General features: G+C 41.7%; 1 protein-coding gene across 2 annotated transcripts in view; it reads left to right on the top strand.

The window, feature by feature from the left end:
* Nucleotides 1-23,645, top strand: part of ATPAF1 (ATP synthase mitochondrial F1 complex assembly factor 1) — a 37,793-nt gene that overhangs the window by 2,376 nt on the left and 11,772 nt on the right. For both annotated transcript variants that reach the window (XR_011470234.1, XM_070405054.1), the window contains exons 2-8: nt 1,466-1,574; nt 8,487-8,537; nt 11,209-11,271; nt 14,647-14,697; nt 15,818-15,865; nt 20,177-20,272; nt 23,050-23,157. Coding sequence is in view for 1 of the 2 variants with exons in the window: in XM_070405054.1 (XP_070261155.1) it covers nt 1,466-1,574; nt 8,487-8,537; nt 11,209-11,271; nt 14,647-14,697; nt 15,818-15,865; nt 20,177-20,272; nt 23,050-23,157 (526 nt within the window). In the remaining variant the exon portion in view is untranslated. The remainder of the gene's footprint in view (nt 1-1,465; nt 1,575-8,486; nt 8,538-11,208; nt 11,272-14,646; nt 14,698-15,817; nt 15,866-20,176; nt 20,273-23,049; nt 23,158-23,645) is intronic.

Raw genomic sequence — 23,645 nt, 5'->3', positions numbered from 1 at the left:
ACAAAAACCTGGGCTATTAGAGTACCAGCCACAGGTGTGATGTGAGCCAGCAGCAGGTCAAGGCTGTGTGCCCTGTTGACTCAGTTCCAGCCCAGAATCTGGGTTTTACATCACACTCTGTGCGGGTGAATTGGGAGGATTTGATCTAGCTCCAGGCCCACTATATCTAGAGTGTGGACAGAGCAGGTCCACAGTGGGGAGAGATTCACAAGTCACATATAGGAAAAGGGGTCTCAAAAAACCGAAGAAATTTTACCTGGAAAGATAAATATAAAGGGTGACATAACAATGATTTCTCTCATATAAAAGGAATTAGACATTTTCTCTTATTCCTGAGGATGAAAGATACAGAGATAAATTTAGGCTCAGAACATTTTAATAATAAATGATGCCCAAGGCAGGAGTACACAGACTCACTGCCTAAGCCACCCCTCACTGTCTATCCACTCACCATGGGAGGCCCAGGTGTGGCCTCCCTGGATCTGGTCCTTGTGGCCCCGGCCGGGCAGTTGCCACACCCCACTGGGCAGGACCACTGGAGCCACTCTACCCAGGAGCTGGCCTACTACAGAGGGAAAGGTACACTCAGGACATGGCAGTGAGGGGAGTGGTGTTAATATCACCTCTGGAAAGGAGTTTTATGGAAGCGGCCCTCCCCCTCCGCCCTACAGTGCTTTGACCAGCCAGGCTTCCACCAGAGAGGTGAGCAAGACATGCTTGGATCTTACAGATACCATCCATGACACTACAGGTCTCATGGCTGAGGAGCTGGAGTATTCACCAAAGTGTACAGAGCCAAATATCCCATCATTGGCTACACAGCCTGAAGAATTATTAACAAGGATGACAGCCCCAACCTGGACTTCAGGCCTGAAGACCAGCCCCATTTTGACATAAAGGAAAAATTCTAATGTTCCATCTGCAGGAGCAGGGGTTTTTTTTGGAAAGAGGATCAGGGAGATACTCAGGTGCTAAATCTGCAAAATAGGTTGGCCGAAGCCTCTGAATCACCTACATCTGAATAAACAGATGTTTAATATGAGGAGAAGATGTCCAAGAACTAGATGTATTCAAGTAAAAGCGTGACACCTGGTAGGAATGTTTTTAGATTTCTGCCTGAGGAGGTGACCCAGCAAGATGACCTTAAAGTCCCCTTCCCATCTTGAGAATTTGAATTCCAAGTACCCAGAGTGTAAGTACCTGAGGGGCCAAGGTCTCCGTCACCCTGGGAAATATTCTGCAGGAGAAAAAGGTTACACCAGCCTCTTGAGGATTAACAGTAGTTGAAAAACTAGACAACTTTGTCCACTTTGATTTGTAGGCGTGTGCTCAGGCCTAACTATCTGAAGGCAAATCCTTCAGCCTCTGAATACCTGTGTCCCCTCTCTGTAGAAATGCAACATAGTACTTGTTCTTTCCAAATCTGAAAAGGCCCCAGTAGTTTAACTGGTTTACCTTTAATCAGGTCTGACCCAGCTGCTTTTGAGTCTCGACTAGAGAAGCGCAATGAGTTTCGGAAGCAGCCCGTGGGGCACTCCAGGCAAGGAGACTTTATCAAATGTATGGAACAGAAGGTAAGACCTGTCCCTTTTTGTGTTATTGGCTCACCAGTGCTCTTCACCCTCAACCCCAACCTGTATCTTGGAATTGGGCTCACTAATGGGTTAGCTGGATGAACGGAACGGAGCCCCTTCTACTCAGCTCAGTCTCCATCCATAAATGGTACCCTACTCTTTCTGGCACATCACTGTGGTCATGGAGATATAGAAGGATGGGAACGGTAGTCTCTGCTCCCAGGGATGAAGTCGAATGATCAAAGTAAGGCACACATGGCAGTGGGCTGTAGAGAGCGGGCAGCAAAAAAGTGTTTACTAGCTATTGTTATCCCTAAATAAGAATCAAAGCTGGGGGAAAGCATGTTGAAAGCTGTGTATAGGAAAGTCTAATGCAGTGCTTTTCCAACTTTTTGACCATGACCTGCAGAAAGAAATATATTTTACACTGTAATTCAGTACACAAATAAGTATATGATTGTAACTGAAACAAAATTTTATAAAACAACTAGAGGCCCGGTGCACAAAAATTTGTGCACTCGGGGGGGGAAGGGGGGGTCCCTCAGCCCAGCCTGTGCCCTCTCGCAGTCTGGGACCCCTCGGGAGATAACGACCTGCTGGCTTAGGCCTGCTCCTAGGTGGCAGAGGGCAGGCCCAATCCCTAGGTGCAGCCCCTTGTCGGGCTCAGAGCAGGGCTGATTGGGGAGTTGGGGCGCCGCCCCCTGTCATGCACAGAGCAGGGCGGATTGGGAGGTTGTGATGCCACCCTCAGTCACGCTCAGGGTAGGGCTGATTGGGGGGTTGGGGCACCGCCCCCTGTCACACTCAAGGCAGGGTCAATGGGGAGGTTGCGGCACCACCCCCTGTGATGCACAGAGCAGGGCCAATCGGGGTTGGGGCGCTGCCCCCTGTCACTCACAGAGCAGGGCCCATCAGGGGGTTGGGGAGCTCCCCCGTCACGCACAGAGTAGGGCCGATAGGGGAGTTAGGGCACTGCCCCCTGTCACACACAGAGCAGGGCGGATCAGGGGGTTGGGGCGCCACCACTGTCACACTCAGGGCAGGGCCGATGGGGAGGTTATGGCTCTACTCTGTCACACACAGAGCAGGGCCTGTGGGGGGGGGGGAGGGGTTGGGGCACCGCACCCTGTCACACTCAGAGCCGCAGGGTGATCAGGGGGTTTGGGCGCTGCCCCCTGTCATGCTGATCCGGTGCCAGGAGGCCTTACGGCTCCGCTGATCCTGGTGCTGGGAGGCATATTACCCTTTTACCATATAGGATAGAGGCCTGGGGGCCGGCTGGTTTGCACTGAAGGGTGTCCTGGATCAGGGTGGGGGTCCCCACTGGGGTGCCTGGCCAGTCTGGATGAGGGGATGATGGCTGTTTGCAGCTGGTCACACCCCCTTCAGGGTGGGGGTCCCCACTGGGGTGCCTGGCCAATCTGGGTGAGGAGCTGAGGGCTGCTTTCAGGCTGGCGGTTTTGACTGAAGCTCCCAACCTCTCCTTTTTTTCTTTTTTTTTTTTTCTTCTGGGCCAGCTTTAGCTCTGGCTCTAGCTCTGAGGCTTCGTATCTGGTTTGTTTGCCGTTCTATAATCGAAACAATGTATAACTTCAGCTCTGAGATCCCAGCCGGCTATATTTGTTACAAAGTTTCAAACTGCCAGCTCAGAGGCCGGCAGCGCAGGCGGGGAACGTTGCAGTCTGCAGTCACGGGAGCAAGCAAGCCTCATGTTCGCTTCCAGCTGCCTGGCTGCCGGCCGCCATCTTAGCTGACAGTTAATTTGCATAAGGATATGCTGATTAGCCAATGGGAAGGGTAGCGGTCGTACGCCAATTACCATTTTTCTCTTTTATTAGTGTAGATGCTTTTGCTACATGCAGTGTACTCTTATTACTTATTTTATCTTTTTAAAACTTTGGCCACTAAATAGGACTTCAACCTATGATTTGAAAAATACTTATCTAGGATGATACACAAAACTAGTTGGAGTGGGAGAAGCCAAACCAGGAAGAATGTACAGTAGTCTAGGTGTGGGCTGTGTGATCTGAAATAAGGTAGTTACAGTGGGAAATTGGGATTTGACATTGTATTTTAAAATGAGAGATGTTTCTTTTACTTGGAGAATAACTTTTTTTGCTTTGGGTATCCTAAGTTTTAAGAGAATCCACCCAGTCTTTTAATAAGTGATTAATTAGAATCAGAGCAGTAGTTAGTGGGTTAATCATTGTAAGGTTGGGGAGAAAATTCATCCTTCTATGACAAATATAATTTACAGCTTTATGTGAACAAACAACTCTACTACAAATATTTTAACAAATATAACTTACCATAATAAACTTATAGTGCTAATAATAGTTCTTTACTGTGTTATCAGCTCTCAGTGTTATATGGGAAAGCTCTTTGCCCCTTTTTGTAGACAGAGTTAGAAATTCAACTTTATGATAAGATGCAGAATAAGATTTCATTATATTATGGCAACTCTTAGGTAAATATTTACTTACAGTCTTTCTTATCTAGTTACTCAGAGGAAGGCTAATCACTCCATTTCCAAAGCTTCGTCTTTACTTTGAGTCATTGGTTTCTGTCACATGAGACCCAACATCCTCTTTTGCAATAATTTTTTTATTAAAAATTTTCCCTTTTCTACCCTGAAATAAAATGTAGACAGTATCATCCACCTACACACATAGTTTCAGAGGGGAAAATATCAATATAGTGCCCTAACTATAAAATAAAGGAAAGTATTTTTAAATAAAATTCATATTTTAATATGTGAGTTCTTGGGCACAACTATGACCTAATGCAGTCATCAGATGCTTTTACCTATATGTGAAGTCACTGTGAATAACATAAGCAGCAAAAGCTGACTGGTGCAGGGGTACTGTGTTGGTAATTACAAGAACTCCCAAACCACGAGCAGTGTTGTGATCAGTGACCCTCATGGGATTCCACAATATAGTCTTCTCTCGAGTTACATAGTAATTGCGTTTCTGAAAAACTTAGTGTTTATTAAAGTCATGCTTAAAAAAAAAGAGAGAGAGAGAAAGTGCCGGAAGCCGGTCCATCCTTGCTGCTTGACACAGTCGCTGCAGGAAAGAAACATCTGCACAGCATATGTTTCAAGGGACCTGGCATATATAGCATATTGTTCTTAATATGTTTGCTCTCCTTAGTGCCATGTGTTTTAACCAAGGTCACCTCTCTGAGAAAGGTTGTTTCCCCAGGTAGGGATTTTTCCCTGAGGTTGGGGAGGGGATACAACCCCTTAATTAAGTGCCAGGCGGGTAGTTAAGCTATATAATCTTTACTCCCTGGAATGGAGATAAGAAACGCCCTAATCGCCAAAACCGGTTTGGCTCAGTGGATAGAGCGTCGGCCTGTGGACTGAAAGGTCCCAGGTTCGATTCCGGTCAAGGGCATGTACCTGGGTTGCGGGCACATCCTCAGTAGGAGATGTGCAGGAGGCAGCTGACCGATGTTTCTCTCTCATCGATGTTTCTAACTCTCTATCTCTCTCCCTTTCTCTCTGTAAAAAATCAATAAAATATATTTAAAAAAAAAAAAAAAAGAAACGCCCTAACCTTTGTAATAGAAATTGACAGGATTAAAATCGGCTGGTATAAATACGGATGTAACAAGACAATAAACATCAGATCCTGATCAGTTCCTGATCAGTTCCTAACCAGAACTATGACCAGAACTTTGGTTGGAGATCCTGGCTAGAGGTCCTGACTAGGCTGCTGATCAACTGAAGGCTGTCTTCATGTCATTCCTTCTTCGCCGACTCCGTCCACACCTTTGGGGACCCCTGGACCCGCTGGGGTTGGACTCCAACAAGAAAGGAAAGGAAAGGAAAGGAAACAGTTAGATTTCAGGCCCAGGTAATAGAAGGAAGGAAGGAAAAGAAGGAAGGTGAAGAGGAGGAGGGGAAGGAAGGGAGGGGAGGGAGGGAGGGAGCGGGGGAGGAAGGAAGGAAGGAAGGAAGGAAGGAAGGAAGGAAGGAAGGAAGGAAGGAAGGAAGGAAGGAAGGAAGGAAACAGTTAAATTTCAGGCCCAGGCCATTATAAAAAGGTGTTTTCACTTACAAGGATGTCTGGCTAGACCAGCCGTGGGCAAACTACGGCCCTCGGGCCTGATCTGGCCCGTTTGAAATGAATAAAACTAAAAAAAAAAAAAGACTGTACCCTTTTATGTAATGATGTTTACTTTGAATTTATATTAGTTCACACAAACATGCCATCCATGCTTTTGTTCCGGCCCTCCGGTCCAGTTTAAGAACCCATTGTGGCCCTCGAGTCAAAAAGTTTGCCCACCCCTGGGCTAGACACTGAGAAGTTGTCCAGGATGAGGGAAAGTTCTTCATTATGTAGAACTCATCTGTAAATTGCAGCTCATTTAGCATCCCTGTTTCTCCATAAATGCAGGTGTCACCATCCAGTCAATTATTGTGATAAAAAAGTTGTCTCCACAGATTTCAAAAGCATCTGTAGGGGAGTAGTAATGTACTCATTTAAATTTCTTACTAAGTGCTCTTAAGACTTGGGCACATAGTTTCAATTAAAATTTTTAATTACCTTATTTCACTGGTTCTCAAGTTCACATTCTTTTCACATTTTAACATCTTCTAAATTGCCTTAAAATTGATCATATATATATACACACACACATGTAATATGCAAATTAGGCTGGGATGCCATAATGGTCACAACCTGCTCAGGAGGAGGGGACAGGCACGGCCTGGAGCCTGAGAGAACAACACACAGGGGGGCCGGAGCAGAGACACAAACCCGAAGGCCGCGGCACTGGGCTTTTGGGACCAGAGCAGAGACACAAACCCGCACAGAGGTCCAGCCCCCAGCAGCCCTGTGGCCGCGGTGTGCCAGCAATCCTGCCTCTGTGCGGGAGCTGCAGAGGAAACACCTTTTCTGACCACTCATTGGCTAAGCTTGCAGTACGCCACTCGCTTGGGTAATAAGAATCCAAGAAGGTGATCTAGGGTTTTTCCACCTCACTCCTGGAGGAAAAAACGAAGGTTTGCTGCTGGAGGGGCTAAGAAATGTCATATCCTGCCCTAACCAGTTTGGTTCAGTGGATAGAGCCTCAGCCTGCCGACCGCAGGTTCCGGGTTCAATTCTGATCAAGGGCATGTACCTAGGTTGCAGGCTCCTCCCTGACCAGGGCCCAGGTCAGGGCTCATGCAGGAGGCAACAATCGAAGTGTGCCTCTCACATTGATGTTTCTCTCTGTCTTTCCCTCTCTTTCCCGCTCTCTAAAAATCAATGGAAACATATCCTCAGGTGAGGATAAAAAAAAGAAAGAAAGAAATGTCATATCCTATAAAAGACATGTCATATCCTATGAAAGACACATCTTGAAAATGCCTAAAGAAAGTTGTCATTTTTTCGTGGTAAAGGGACTGGAGTCTGTGTTGATGAAAACACCTTGGCGGCTGCGGCGGCTGGCAGTGGCAGCAGCAGTGGGGTGATGGGGGTGGCACCTTCCCCTGATCAGCCCAGTTGCCTCCTGAGAGCGGGCCTAAGCCGTGGAAGGATAGCACAGGATTTTAACCTCTGTTAATAGAGACTCCTGTTCATAAGCCATCAGTAGGACAACTCCTGAGAGTTCCTGGACTGTGAAAGGGGGCAGGCTGGGCTGACGGGACCCCCCCCCCCCTCCCGCACTGCACTAATTTTGTGCACCGGGCCTCTAGTGAAATATAAGTATAGTGTTATTGTTTAATTGGCATTATTTTCTAATACATAAAATAATGGTGCTTCTTAAAATCTGTGGTGTCTTTGATTAGATAAAATGCAATAAGTTTAAATTTTTTATTTCTGTAAGTAAAAATGGAAATAAATGAACTGGAGGGACATTGTGGAAAAAGAATACACCAGACTTAGTCATTGAAAAGTGAAGACAGGTGTGCAAATGGAGAGTTTTGTTTCTTTTGTTTTCACAATACACCTAAAGGTGAGTTGTAAGAAAATGAAGTCAATTCTCTTTTGTATGTTTACATACGAAGGAAAGGCTGCATTAGAACGTTGTCAGTGTAAAGGTCTGACCAAAAAGGCCAGGGTGTACCCAAATAGGTTTTCCTATACCAGTCTTTTGTCTAATTTGTGGGTATGAGTTCTATGGGCATAGTTTATGAAAGGTTTGGATATATTAAAGCACAGAGTAATGACAGGCAGGGTTTTATGCAGAAATTGTTTTTCACCTTCAAATCCCAGGTGTAGCTTGTACTCCTTCCCTCTGAAAGGCATGATCTTGAACTGAGAAACTGAGTGGAAGACTCACTCAGAACAACCCATGCCCACTATCAGAAACAATTCAAAATAGGATTTCCTGACTGTGGCCTTTATCAGAGATAGTGGATTAAGAGAGAAAATAATCACCTTCAGTTGTTTTTGGCTTTTTTTGAGGGAACGTCTAATTTGATGGAAGGAATATTAAGATTGAATACTAAAAAAACTCTACAGACTGCTGAGGATATCTGCCATCAGAAGTGCTGTCACAGATAAGAAAAAGCCTTGGAAAACAGATCTTTCCATTCCTTACCTCCTCTGAGGCTCACTGTGGAGCAAATCAGAGAGTGGAACACAGGAAACCCAAGCAGCCCTCAATTTGGGAAGAAGCCCCTTACTAGTATATCCATAATAACAGGCATAGAATGCTCTCTCAGTACTAGTAAATGCTGGTTATTAACAAAGGAATACTTTCTCATCTGTATCTCAGAAGCTATGTAAAAAAAAAAGTTGTTTCACAACCAACAACTCTTATGAACAGTATGTACAGTTACTATATGGAGTGGAGAGAGGTGAGTTCTTAGGTACAGAATTACTAAATGAGATATTGGGCACTTCACTATCTCAGTCGTCTCTATCTTCTGAGTGAAGTATAGATTCATGTCTTGTCTATCATATATTTCAGGCAAACACTTTGGGGAAACAGCCTATGAGCAGAGGATTCACTAAGGACAAGGTAGGTTTCTAATTAAATACCCAGATTTAAAACCACATGTAACATCTACTTATATAAAAACCCTGGGTGTAACGAGTCACAACCGAGGCTCAACCCACGGGAAGGAAGTCAGTCCTGCAGGGGTCATTTTGGCAACGGCTGTGCCCTCCTCGAGCTGTTTCCCGCAAGGGCGAGGTTTGAGGCAGGAACCAGCCGGCCCTCGGAGCGTGGACGCACTGAGTCCTGGGTCCTCTTAGCAACAGCTGCACCCTCCCCGAGCTGTTTCCGGTAAGGGCGAGGTTTAAGCAGGAACCAGCCCTTGGAGCATGGACGCACTGAGTCCTGGGTCGCCTTGCCAAGGGCTGTGCCCTCCCTGAGCCATTTCCCATGAGGCGAGGTTTGAGGCAAGAAACAGCTCTTGGAGCATGGAGGCATATCTTTATAAAGTTTTAGTACATTATATTAGAGGTCGTGGTGGTACTGTTTTACCCACAGCTTCTACAGGAATTGCTGCAAATTTACTTCTCAGTGGAAGCACCTTTCATTCCAAATATAAATTACCCATTCCATTAAATGAAACTTCAATTTCTAGATTCGATATAAACAGTGAAGTTGCTAAAACTATTAAAAAGGCCCAACTTCTCATTATTGATGAATGCACCATGGCATCCAGTCATGCTATAAACGCCATAGACAGATTACTAAGTGAAATTATGAATTTGAATGTTGTATTTGGTGGGAAAGTTCTCCTTCTTGGAGGGGATTTTTGACAATGTCTCAGTATTGTACCGCATGCTATGCGATCGGCCATAGTACAAACAAGTTTAAAGTACTGTAATGTTTGGGGATGTTTCAAAAAGTTGTCTCTTACAACAAATATGAGATCAGAGGATTCTGCTTATAGTGAATGGTTAGTAAAACTTGGAGATGGCAAACTTGATAGCAGTTTTCATTTAGGAATGGATATTATTGAAATCCCCTGTGAAATGATTTGTAATGGATATATTATTGAAGCTACCTTTGCAAATACTATATCTATAGATAATATTAAAAATATATCTAAACGTGCAATTCTTTGTCCAAAAAATAAGCACCTTCAAAAATTAAATGAGGAAATTTTGGGTATACTCGATGGAGATTTTCATACATATTTGAGTGATGATTCCATTGATTCAACAGATGATGCTGAAAAGGAAAGTTTTGCCATCAAATTTCTTAATAGTATTACTCCTTCTGGAATCCTGTGTCATAAATTACAATTGAAAGTGGATGCAATCATCATGCTATTGAGAAAGCTTAATAGTAAATGGGGTCTTTGTAATGGTACAGATTTATTATCAAAAGATTACGACCTAACATTATCAAAGCTTAAGTATTAACAGGATCTACAGAGGGGGAGGTTGTTCTGATTCCAAGAATTAATTTGTCCCCATCTGACACTGGCCTCCCATTTAAATTGATTCAATGACAGTTTCCTGTGATGCCAGCATTTGTGATGACTATTAATAAATCACAAGGACAAACTCTAGACAGAGTAGGGATATTCCTACCTGAACCCATTTTCGCACATGGTCAGTTATATGTTGCTTTCTCTCGAGTTTGAAGAGCATGTGACATTACAGTTAAAGTTCTAAATACTTCATCACAAGGGAAATTAGTCAAGCACTCTGAAAGTGTTTTCACTCTTAATGTGGTGTACAGGGAGATATTAGAATAAGTTTAATCACTTTATCAGTCATTGTTTGCATCACTGTTGTTTTTATATCATGTTTTTGTTTTCATATCTTGTTTTTGTTGTTTTTATATCATGCCTCTGTTATTATATCCTTTTGTTACTGTTTATTTATTAATAAATTTATATATTATTTTCATATACATTTTACTAATTTCCTTTCATCTCTCACACTTCTATTATAGAGAAAGGGCAACTAGCAATATTAAAGTATTTCCTCTAATTAATTCCCTTTTAATATGCATGAATTTCGTGCACCAGGCCACTAGTCTATAATAATAACAGTGTAATATGCTAATTAGACCAACAGCTGTACAACCTTCCAGAGGAAGCCGGGTTGCAAAGGCCGAAGCAAGCCGCCGCAGCTGTGAGGACCAAGCCTCTTGCACAAATTTCATGCATTGGGCCTCTAGTCTATAATAAGAGACTGCAAATATGAACATGTTTACTGTGGTTCAGTGATTTTGTGATTTACCAACTGTGGTGATGAGAAATATTCTATGAATTTTTGTGTCCTTGGTGTGACACCTAGCATAGTGTGGATCCTGGGGATATTAGAGGAAATATAGTGATACCTTTTTTTCCTATAGGAATTTGTTTTAAAAATCAAATAAAAACACATTTACTCTGTCATTTAACTTGCAAATAAGGAGCAACTCCTGGCAGAATGGCAGTTAAATTAAAGATAACCAAACTTTCTCCTCTTACCAGTTGCAAAGTGCTGCAGTGCTCATTGTGAGGGTGAACGATTTAGGAAGTACCTGTACCCCCCAAGCATAGAACTGCAAAAACCTGCCCAGGCTTGGGGGCTCACTTCTTTGCGCATAGGAGTTTTCTTATACTCGTTCTCTGCTTATTGAGGATCTGATACACATGTTGCTTCCCACAAAGCTTACAGATAGTTAAGCTGCTTTGTTTTTTTAAATTGTGGTGTTAATTTCCTTTTATTTTCCCTTTCAGACTCTCAGTTCAATCTTTAACATTGAAATGGTGAAAGACAAAACTGCAGAAGAAATAAAGCAGGTATTGAATGAAAATGGGTGGATGTACTTTATGAAAATGTGTGCTCTGTGAACCAAATCTGAAAGTAGAAAGGACCATAGATTTCCTGACACCTCTTTCTAGCCAAAATGAAAAGTGGCCATGGATAGAAAAGTGATGAATTACATGAAAAATAGTGGCATAAGAAAACTTATCTTTCTTGGTCTCACTTCTGCATATCTAATCAACTCACATTCCCCCTTTCGTCTTCATTCCTATTGTCCACATCTTATTTAAAATCATTGCTGCTCTATACCTGGCTTACTGTACTACCTTTCTAAATAGGTTTTCCTGCTCCCATTTCTCCCACTCCCCTTATCATATCCTCACCAGTTGATTCCTCTTAAAGTTTTGCTATGGAGAAGCATAATGTATTGGTTAAGAACAAAGACTCTAGAACAGCCGTGGGCAAACTACGGCCCGCGGGCTGGATACAGCCCGTTTGAAATGAATAAAACGAAAAAAAAAAAAGACCGTACCCTTTTATGTAATGATGTTTACTTTGAATTTATATTAGTTCACACAAACACTCCATCCATGCTTTTGTTCCGGCCCTCCGGTCCAGTTTAAGAACCTATTGTGGCCCTCGAGTCAAAAAGTTTGCCCACCCCTGCTCTAGAACCAAGCTGCCTATTTTAAATCCTAGCTCTGCCCACTTACTAGCTGAATTACTTTGATAGTTAGTTAACCCCTTGGAGCCTTACCTTCTCTATCTGTAAAGTGGAGATGATAATAGTACTTACCTTATAGAGTTATTTTGGAAATTAAATGAGTTAATATTTGTAAAGCACTTTAAACAGTTCCTGGCACAGAGTAAATGCTATATTGGTGTTTTTATTTTTTTTAATTTATTTTTTAATATATTTCCATTGATTTCAGAGAGGAAGGGAGAGGGAGAGAGTGATAGAAACATCAGTGATGGTAAAGAATCACTGATTGGCTGCCTCCTGCACACCCCATACTGGCATTGTGCCTCTAACCCAGGCATGTGCCCTGACCGGGAATCGAACCGTGACCTTCTGGTTCAGAGCTCTACGCTTGACCACTGAACCATACCAGCTGGGCCTTCAAAGCACTCTTGATCTGTCCTGCCTCTTTGGTCATTTCACTACTATTTAAATGTTCACGTCTATGATTCTTTTTTCTCTAATAAAGCGGTAATATGCAAATTGACCATCACTCCAACACACAAGATGGCCGCCCCCCTGTGGACACAAGATGGCCGGCAGGGGAGGGCAGTTAGGGGTGACCAGGCCGGCAGAGGAGGGCAGTTGGGGGCAACCAGGCCTGCAGGGGAGAGCAGTTGGGGTCAAATAGGCCTGTAGGTGAGGGCAGTTAGGGGCAATCGGGCCAGCAGGGGAGCGGTTAAGGGGTGATCAGGCTGACAGGCAGAAGCAGTTAGGGGCAATCAGGTAGGCAGGCAGGCAAGCGGTTGGGAGCCAGCAGTCCTGGATTGTGTGAGGGATCCCAGATTGGAGAGGGTGCAGGCTGGGCTGAGGGACACAACCCCCACCTCCCCATGCACAAATTTCAGGCTCCGGGCCTCTAGTTAGATGATAATATGCTATTTATTGGCATTCCTGTAGTTCTGTGAGTTGTGTTTTAGATATATTGAGAAAATCAAAATAATAAAACCAGTATATGTGTCAGATATTGTTCATGCTTCATATACACTATTTCATTAAATTCTAATAACTACTTTGTAAAGTAGGTGCTATTATTCCAAATTTACCACTGAGGAAACTATAGCTTAGAGAGATTAAGTAACTTAGTAAGTGGTAGAGCTAGAGTTATTTGGGGAATTAAACATGAGACTCAAACCCATGTCCGTTTCATTCTGCATCATATTCTTTTATGGGAAGTTATGCCAATTGCCATGGTTTCTTTTGGGTGCTACATCATTCATTTTCAGCAAACATTTATTGAATACCTATTAAATGTCAGTCTCTTTGCCAGACATAGAAATAAATGAGAGAATCCCCTACTCTCAAGGAGCTTTAACCTCGTAGAAGGACAGCACAGGATTTTAACCTCTGTTAATAGAGGCTTATGCCAAGTCTCAAGGAGACCTCAAAATGCCTTTGGGAGAAGTGCCAATGGAAAGTAGACACCAAGCATGTCCTTTAGTGGAGAAAGAAGCCAGGCCCGAGACTCCTGATCATATGACAAATATCATTTAGACCTATAATTTTAGATACAAATTTGTGTTTGTTAAAATAATTTTGAGTGACCAGGTTCAACTATGTTAGGAAGTATCTACCAATCTCATGTATTTCAGTGTTGATTCATAAACTACCTACTAATATAAATTAAATAAAAATAAGTAGGATATGCTATCCTTAAAATGAGAAGACAGTGAAAAATAAAAACAAAGCAACCTTAGGCTGTACTGATAGAGTGATTTACCCAAGTCCTAGGAATTAGCAGTCCTGTGCTATGTGTTGGCTAGATCACATTTTAATGGGAATGTTAACCAAGCAGAGCAACTTTAAAGGAGGCGGGTCCATTCTTCAACACCAGTTCAGATGTCACTTTGGCTATGATGTCTTCCCCTGCTTCTCTGCCTTTGCTAATGTTGTCATTCTCTGCTTGGAATGTTCTCTTATCTTCTCTTCCCTACCTCTTTGTCTTTCCAGACTCCCTGTTCACCTAGCTAACTCCTGATCATTTTTCAAGATACATCTCAAGTGTCCTCTCCTCTAGCACTCATTCCCTAACTTGGGTTAAGGGCTCTTTGTTGCCCTCAGAGCACTTTGGCTCTGGTTTGCATTGTAATTCTGTTGTGCTAAGCACAAACCTAAATCATTTCAGCTTATCTTCACAACAATCCTGTGAGGGTGATACTATTGCTGTTTTACTGATGGTTATATTAGTTATTTTTCAGTAACTTGCCTAAAGTAGCATAGCTAGAAAATGATTGGAGCTGGGATTTGTATCCAGACCTGCCTGACTCCAGACTCTGGCTTCTGAGTGACTGATGTCCTACTCTCTGAGAAGGCCCACAATTGGCTAGGGATTTTGGGTTTGGGGAAGGAAAAGAGAAGATATGAAAAGAAAAAGAAAAAAAAGAGCTTGTCTATTATATACAAGGCATGTCTTGAGAGAAATGATTAACAAGGTCGTAGACTCCATTTCTCTGACAGGATTTGTTATTAAGAGTTACAGTTTAATTATCTAGAAGAGTAGATGGTATTAAATCTTTTTGTAATCATGTACTAGTAATAAAAGAATTACTCTGGGTTTTCCTCTCTGTTATCAAATTGTATGTTACTGTGAGTAATGAAAGCTGTCATCATTTCTTGGTGCAGGTTGAAAAGATTACCCACATGTCACAGACATACTCTCTTTTTTGTACAGATTTGGCAGCAGTATTTTGCAGCAAAAGATACAGTCTACGCAGTTATTCCAGTAAGTAGTTTGGAGGGGAAATGAAAGTGTTATAGCATGAAGGTCAGGTCTCTAACCTTAGCAGGCAGTTGCCTTTACTTTTCCTATGTTTATTGCCTCTTGAGAACTTACGCTTATAGCTCTGAGGGTTTTTATTATGCCCCGAGTACCAAAGATTGGAAGCTCCATATGGTATATTTATAGCTCTTGTTTTCCCTCATTCTGGTTTAGAAATGTCTCTTTGAGTCAAGTCTCTGACAAGGGAGCGTGGTGTAAGTTCATGTTGCTGAGCAATTTCCAAGTCTTTTATTTCTTTCTAGTGTTTCCCAAGCTATTGAAATTTAACACAGGGCCTCTAGCATAGGTTTCTTCCTTTATTGTTTATAAGTGACCTATACATGAGCTGCCTTGGAGCCTCTTCCTAATCTTTTTCTGACATTTCCCCTTACCAAGTGGCATTTTCTTGTGGGGTGTTTTGTTTTTTTCCTTCTTAAAATTGCTGTTATGGAGATAGATTCTTTCTGGTCACTGCTTGACCATGAAGCAACATTTGATGTACTGGTGTATCAGTTAGTTCTTTAATTGTTCTTCCCGGAAGAGGAAATAGCCTAGGGTAAGTTTATATCAAGCAGTGTACACCAAGCTTACATGCGTAATTGTAAGATTAAGGAGAAAAACGTGTAGATGGAAAAATAAAGCCAGGCCTTTTGGTTGTTGTAAAAGTATTGTTATTTTTTTTCTACCTCTTATACATGTATACCCTTCCCCTTCAAAAGTTCAAAAGCCAAGGGATCTGTACTTCTTGATATTTTAGGTCTCTGATACTGGCTGACTGTTTGAATGGGACTTTTTAAGCCTTCCCTCAGACAGACTTAGTGACCTGATGTCTCAGACACTTAGCAGAGTCCCCTGGAGAGTTTGGAGCATTTAGAGTGCACACTGTTCACAGCAGATTCTGACACTGAACAGCAAAGAATACATCTGGTTTTTCCTCTCTGTCATAAGAGGCATTTGTAAATGATGACTTAGATTGTTTTAGTTGTATTTTAGTTCTGGAGACCAGTTTTGGTGAATTTAAGTGTCATTGTAGCTTTTTATGGGGTTTTTGTTTGTTTGTGACTTATTCCTTTCTAACCTACAGGAAGAGAAGTTTGATTTGATCTGGAACCGGGCTCAGTCCTGTCCAACAGTAAGTTTCTGGATTGCTTATCAATGCTGCAAATAAGGATGTTTTCTAACTGATCTCTTCATGCTCCATGCTATTTCACGTTATAGTTCTGTTTACTTAACAAAGATGCTTATAGGTAGATTGTACTGTTTAGCCTTATGAAATAATGTGAGTTTGGCACAATAAGTCTCTGGCTTTTTCTGAGCCCTTTCTGATCTGGATCTTAATCAACAGTATAAGTAAATGTTAGATATAGAACCTGAGACCATAATAATTTCAACTTCCCTTAAGTGTCTGTTTTATTATGAATTTTCTTTTCAGTTTTGGCCATGCTATCCTGATTAGATGTACCTAAAAGGAATTATGAAATTGTTGCTGTAGTAATGAGCTACCAGAAGACCTAAGGGAAGGGAATAGGTGAGGTGGGCCAGCTGACTTGGTGTTGAGAATCATTTCTGGGATTCTAAAAAAAATTTTCCAAACATTGCCAAGAGAAAATTTTAAAAAAAAACAACCTCGAAGTAAATGGAGAGATATATCATGTTCATGGACAGGATGACTCCATATTATTGTCATTTCTCCACAAATTGATCTGTAAAATATAATCCCAATCAAAATCCCAATAGGCCTTTCTTTTAAAGAAGTTGACAAGCTGATTTTAAAAATTTATTTGGATATCCAAAGGACCTAGAATAACAAAACAATTTTGAAATAGAACAAAGTTAGAGGACTTACATTATCTTATTAAGACTTATTATAAGCTGTAGTAATGAAGACAGTATGATATTGGCATAAAAATAGACATATAGATCAATGGAATAGAGTAGAGAATCCACAAATAGACCAACATATATGTGGTCACTTGTTTTTCAGCAAAGGGACCACAGTAATTAAATGGGGGAAAGGATACTCTTATTCTTACCTCACCCCATATTCAACAATTAACTCAAAATAGATCATAGAACTTAGTGATCTTGGGCTTAGCAAAGATTTCTTAAGTACATCATAAAAAGCACAAACTATTTTAAAAATCGATAAATTGCATTTCATTAAAATTTTCAATTTTATACCCATGTTCATAGCAGCATTAGTTGTAATAGCCAAAAGGTGGAAGTAGCCCAAGTGTCCATTGATAGATGAGTGGATAAATAAAATGTGATGTATGTGTGTGTATAGAATAGAATATTATTCAGCTTTAAAAAGGAAGGATATTCTGACACATGCTATAACATGGATGAACCTTGAAGATATTATGCTAAGTGAAATAAGCCAGTCACAAAAGGATAAATACTGTATGATTCCACATTTGTATGAGATACTTAGTGTAGTCAAATTCATAGACAGAAAGTAGAATGGCGGTTGCCAGGGACTGACGGGAAAAGGGATAGGTAATTATTGTTAATGAATATAGGTTTCAGCTTGAGAAGATTAAGAAAGTTCTGGAGATGAATGATAGTAATGGTTGCACAACATTGTGAATGTACTTAATGACACTGAATTGAACACTTAAAAATAGTTAAAATGGGAAAAAAAATAGTTAAAATGATAACTTTTGTGTAATGTATATCCTATCTAATAAAGAGGGAATATGCTAATTGACCCTCGCACCATCACAAAGATGGCGGTGCCCACAGCCAATAAGGGGGCATATGCTAATTGACTGTCCCACCCTCAAAGATGGTGGCGCCCACAGCCAATAAGGAGGGAATATGCTAATTGACTGCCACACCCTCAAAGATGGTGGTGCCCACAGCCACAAGATGGCGGCGCCAAATCCCCTCAGCCCCACTGGGGCAGCAGGCGCACAGCAAACCTGGGCCCACCCCCAGGCGGGCCCGGCCGCTCCACGTTCCTGCCTCCGGAGTCCCCCAGTCCCCTCAGGGCCCCAGCCACCCAGGGCCAGCCTGAGGTGTAGGCAAGCCTCAGATGTCAGCTGCCCAGCCGCCCAGGGCCGGCCTGAGGTGCAGAGGTGTGATGGGGCATCGCCTTCCCCTGATCACCGGGTCGCCTCCCTCCCCTGAGGGCTCCCTGACTGTGAGAGAGGGTAAGCTGGGCTGAGGGACTGCCCTCCCTCCAGTGCATGAATTTTCATGCACCGGGCCTCTAGTTTTACCATAAAATAATTAAAAGTTTCTACTTCTCAAGAGATCTTGTTATCAAAATGAAAAGATAAGCCACAGACTGGGAGAAAATATTTGCAAGACATATATTGACAAATGACTGGTATCCAGAATATATTAAAAACTCTTACAACTTAATAAGAGGACAGGTCACCCGATTAACAAATGGGCAAATGATTCAGACAGTTGACCAATGAAGTAGAATGGCAGATAAGCACCTAAAAAAGTGTTTGACATCATTAGTCATAATGGGACTGCAAATTAAAGCCACAGTAAGATACCACTAATGTGACTAAAATTAAAAAGACTGACCATACCAAGTGTTGGTGAGGATATGGAGCAACTAGAACTCTCATATTTTTGATGAGAATGTAAAATGATACAACCACTTTGAAAACAGTGTGGCAGTTTCTATAAAAGGTAAGCATATACCTGCCATACTACCCAGCCATTCTACCCCTAGGTATTTTCCCAAGAGAACTGAAAACACATGTACATTCAATGACTATACACAAATGTTCATAGTAGCTTTATTTGTAATGAAAAAATACTGAAAATATCCAAATCTACCACAGTTGAATGAATAAAAGAATTGTGATGTGTGTACATGTACACAATGGAATAATATTCAGGAATTAGAAGGAATGAACTATTGATATATATAGCAATATGGATAATTATGCAGAGAAGCCAAACAAAAAAGAAGTATAGATTGTATGAGTGGTTGCTTAGGGACTGTTGAGGAAAAGGTATGAGTTACAAAGGGACTTTTTGGAGAAGATGTTCATTATGTTGTCCTAACCAGGGACCAGCTATTAGATAGGCACTGAGGTCATCTCATCCTATATAATAAAAGGGTAACATGCAAATTGACCCTAACGGCAAAATGACCAGAATGACCACTGGACCAGTCACTATGAGACGCACTGACCCCCTCTCAGTCCCCTCCCCCGGCCTTCAGGCACCAATCACTCAATGGCAAACGGGAACCAGGGATGGGTGGCGGCAGGGGGCAGGGTCGTCTGCGGGCAGCTGGGGAAGATGGCCCTAATCACAGGCCAGGCCTAGGAACTGTAGCTGTGCATGAATTTTGTGCACCAGGCCTCTAGTCTAATAATAAAGAAACACCCTGAGTGGTTGGCAATACTGAGACAATTCCATGACTGATGCTTGTTGGATTGATTATGCTTTATGTTCTGGCATCAATCTCTCCTCCACCACTCATCCCCATTTCTGAACATCTCGAGCATAAAACTAATCATCTCTTGGTATTTAGAACTGCAGTATTAGCCTCAGATGATAAAGTATGAAGTGATTATAGTAAATGGAACAAAAATTAATTCAGTAGCATTAGGAAGTTTAGAAAGTGAAAAAGATCCAAATATTCATCAATGGAAGAATAGATAAATTGTGGTAAATTTCTATAGTAGAATTCCATACAACAGTGAAAATTAATGAATTAGAGTTATAGTTATCAACTTGGATAAATCTTAGAAGTATAATGTGAAATGAAAAAAGCAAGTTGCAAAAGTATACACATAATTTGATATGATTTATGTTTAAAACATGTAAATGGTACTGTTCTTGTTTATGGATATGCACATACACATTAAAAGTATTAAAACTTGATTTGGTAGCTGCTTGTGCCATTTTGTTTTTAAATATATGTCATGGCCCTGACCGGTTTGGCTCAGTGGATCGAGCGTCGACCTGTGGACTCAAGGGTCCCAGGTTCGATTCCGGTCAAGGGCATGTACCTTAGTTGCGTGCACATCCCCAGTAGGGGGTGTGCAGGAGGCAGCTGATCGATGTTTCTAACTCTCTATCCCTCTCCCTTCCTCTCTGTAAAAAAATAAATAAATAAACAAATATATATATATATATATATTTGTCATATATATATATATATGTCATGATGAAGGATTCACTGTCTATTGAAAGGGAATGGCAGTCAGCAAGTGCAGGATAGATGTTACTCAGCAGTGGGATTGGAATGAATTACAGGGAGCTTCAGTTGGCTATCTAATGCTTCTTTCTTAGGTGGGTTGGGAAGTGTATATACATATGTTATATTATTATGTATGAATTTCATAATTTTAAAAAATGTTTTCAACCAAACATGGAAGAAATGGAGTGAATGATACAGGTGGTTGGACATAGAGGGAATGATTTTATTTACTCATCTACCTCCTTGTGTATTTGTTTCCCACAGTTTTTGTGTGCACTACCAAGAAGGGAAGGCTATGAGTTCTTTGTAGGACAGTGGTCTGGCACTGAACTCCACTTCACTGCACTTATAAATATTCAGGTAGGTGGCTTCTGCTCATCCACTAGAGCAGTGGTCCTCAACCTTCCTAATGCCGCGACCCTTTAATACAGTTCCTCATGTTGTGGTGACCCCCAACCATAAAATTATTTTCGTTGCTACTTCATAACTGTAATTTTGCTACTGTTATGAATCGTAATGTAAATATCTGATATGCAGGATGTATTTTCATTGTTACAAATTGAACATAATTAAAGCATAGTGATTAATCACAAAAACAATATGGAATTATATATGTGTTTTCCGATGGTCTTAGGCAACCCCTGTGAAAGGGTTGTTCGACCCCTAAAGGGGTCGCGACCCACAGGTTGAGAACCGCTGCACTAGAAGAAAGAGGCCTACCTCTTTGTGGGATCCTGAGCCCTTGCTGAGGCTTGAGAACACAGAATATCTACAGACCCCCAGTAGTATTTGCTGTGGCATTGACGAATTGTCATACTTGATATGTTGGACTAGCTTTCCAGGCCCTATTCAATACCTAGAAATTGGCAAAGACCCAAAACATGTTCTCTGACTACTTCGAGCTCTCTCCTGTCTCTTCCCCAGATCTCTAAAACATTTACTGTATGTGCCTCACTTAACAAACATGGGTACGTTATAATGGTGGTCTTAAGGTAGGCTCCATGTCTTATTTGAGTTTTATTAATCAAGTCAGCACTTCCCATGGTGCTATGTAATAGTTTCCATCCCATAGATGTTTTTTGGTTTGCTTCCCTCCTCCTTTTTTTTAAATTCCAAAATATTAGATTTAGTTTGATCCAAAGCATTTGAAGCTCTTTTTTAAAATAGATTTTTATTGATTTCAGAGAGGAAGGGAGAGAGAGATAGAAACATCAATGATGAGAATCATTGATTGACTGCCTCCTGCACACCCCCACTGGGGATCGAGCCCACAACCCGCGCATGTGCCCCTACCAGGAATTGAACCATGACCTCCTGGTTCATAGGTCGATGCTCAACCACTGAGCTACATTAGCTGGGCTGAAGCTTTTAAAATAAGTCAGTATTTCATATTAGATCATAACTAAGATTGACATTCTATATTTAGAGGCCAAATCTGGCAAAAACAAGCATGTATGATTTTGAAGTTGGGGTAAAGGGAGCGCAAATTAGAATCAGGGGGCAGCTTTCATGCCGGAAGCCGGTCCATCCTTGCTGCTTGACACAGTCGCTGCAGGAAAGAAACATCTGCACAGCATATGTTTCAATGGACCCGGCATATATAGCATACTGTTCTTAATATGTTTGCTCCCTTTAGCGCCATGTGTTTTAACCAAGGTCACCTCTCTGAGAAAGGTTGTTTCCCCAGGTGGGGATCTTTCCCTGAGGTTAGGGAGGGGATACAACCCCTTAATTAAGTGCCAGGCGGGTAGTTAAGCTACATAATCTTTACTCCCTGGAATGGAGATAAGAAACGCCCTAACCTTTGTAATAGAAATTGACAGGATTAAAATCGGCTGGTATAAATACGGATGTAACAAGACAATAAACATCAGAACCTCATCAGTTCCTAACCAGAACTCCGACCAGAACTTTGGCTGGAAATCCTGGCTATAGGTCCTGACTAGGCTACTGATCAACTGAAGGCTGTCTTCGTGTCATTCCTTCTTCGCCGACTCCGTCCACACCTTTGGGGACCCCTGGACCCGCTGGGATTGGACCCCAGCACTTTCACTTTGTTATTTTTCAATTCTAACAATCATTTATTGGGCACATACTATAATAACCAACATTTAATATACTTACTATGTGCCATTATCATTTAATCCTCACAATTATCCCATGAGATATTATTTCCATTTACTCACTGCTAGTAAGTGGTAGACCTGGGTTTGACTGACTCCAGGTAATTGACTCCATAGTCTTTGAACTTACCCATTATGCTGTTGTGTTGGAAACTATGCTAGAACCTAGATACCTATGAGCCAAGGTTCCTGCCCTCATGAAGCTCATATTCAAGTATAAGAAAAAAATCCAGAAATGGAATTATAATCAAAATGACCAATATAGTAGAAGTATGTTCAAAAGCACTGAGAGGCTAAACTATTAAAAGTACCCTAGCAATACTTAGATATTGATAATTAAAAGGACTCTTGCTGGAATTTTAGAGAGGAAACCCAGAGATTTTTTTTGAATGTATAGTCCTCCAACACTATATGGGGGCTTTAGCTTTGAACCCAGCTTCTCTTCCTAGTCTGGATTAAGGTCTGGTTACTATCCTGTTCGTTCTTCATGAAATTATGGTATTCTCATGCTTTTCTCCCTACCTCCCACCCAGCTTTTATTTTAAAACTGCACATTGCAAATCTGGCCCATGTGCAAACTCTCCAGCTGTTTGCTACAGCTTAAAAGAGCTCAGTCTTCAGAGCCAGCCAAGGGGAGTAGATTTCAGCTGTGAAATGCACTAGTCCATAAAAGTGGCAATTACACAGGCATATTGCTTTCTTTAGAACTTTATTTGGTAGCTGCTTGTGCCATTTTGTTTTTAAATATATGGCCATGATGAAGGATTCACTGCCTACTGTAAACATTTTCTGGGAAAAGAGCCAAACCTTTTTCAATTGAAGACACAAATAATGCTGTGCAAACTGTCACTTCACCGTGCCTTGGCAGGCCCAACCATCCCCAGTCCTCAGACTCACTAGACACCCAAGGGGCTGGTAAGAGCCAGAATTTCCTCCAGACTCCCTCTTGCTCTGAAATTGCAGTTTTGTTGTGGTGGTACCTTATTGCGCCTTGATAAGTGTTCTTCCTTACAGACCCGAGGGGAAGCTGCAGCCAGCCAGCTGATTTTATATCACTACCCTGAACTTAAGGAAGAAAAGGGCATAGTACTGATGACAGCAGAAATGGATTCTACATTTCTGGTAAGAATCAATTGTACCTCTGTGGATTTACCTGGTAGCCCTGAAAGTAATATTCTTCAGTAAAATTTGAGATATCTACATGTATTTGTTTCTTACTTAAAGTTGACAATAACAAGGTCTTGCTCAAGCTCTTGCAAGTTGAAGTTAGTACAGATCCTCAATCACTTCTTCACAATTTTGAAGTCCAAACGCTCTGAAAACATTCTGCACCTTTCTAAAACTCTGACTTCAAAACACATCAGGCCCTAGGGGTTTTAGATAAGAAACTGGACAAGTAAATGGCTTCTTAAGAGTAGGGAAGAATTCAAAGTCTAGAATAGTGCTCGATCTTTTATCTTCCACACTGTTCACATACACAACATTCCTCATACATAGTGATTTCCCTTGCCCCTTTTCCCATTCCCTGGATAGAGCATCAACCATATGCCCATAGGTAATGATAGCCATTATGTTTGTTCTCTCCACGTGTCTAGGGCCAGGAGCACTTT

Source organism: Myotis yumanensis, unplaced genomic scaffold, assembly GCF_028538775.1.
Source record: "Myotis yumanensis isolate MYYU_CA2020_CCGP unplaced genomic scaffold, mMyoYum1.0.hap1 SCAF_2, whole genome shotgun sequence".
NCBI classification, from domain to species: Eukaryota; Metazoa; Chordata; class Mammalia; order Chiroptera; family Vespertilionidae; genus Myotis; species Myotis yumanensis.
The sequence above is the reverse complement of the archived record's forward strand: the minus strand, read 5'-3'. Positions and strand labels throughout refer to the sequence as shown.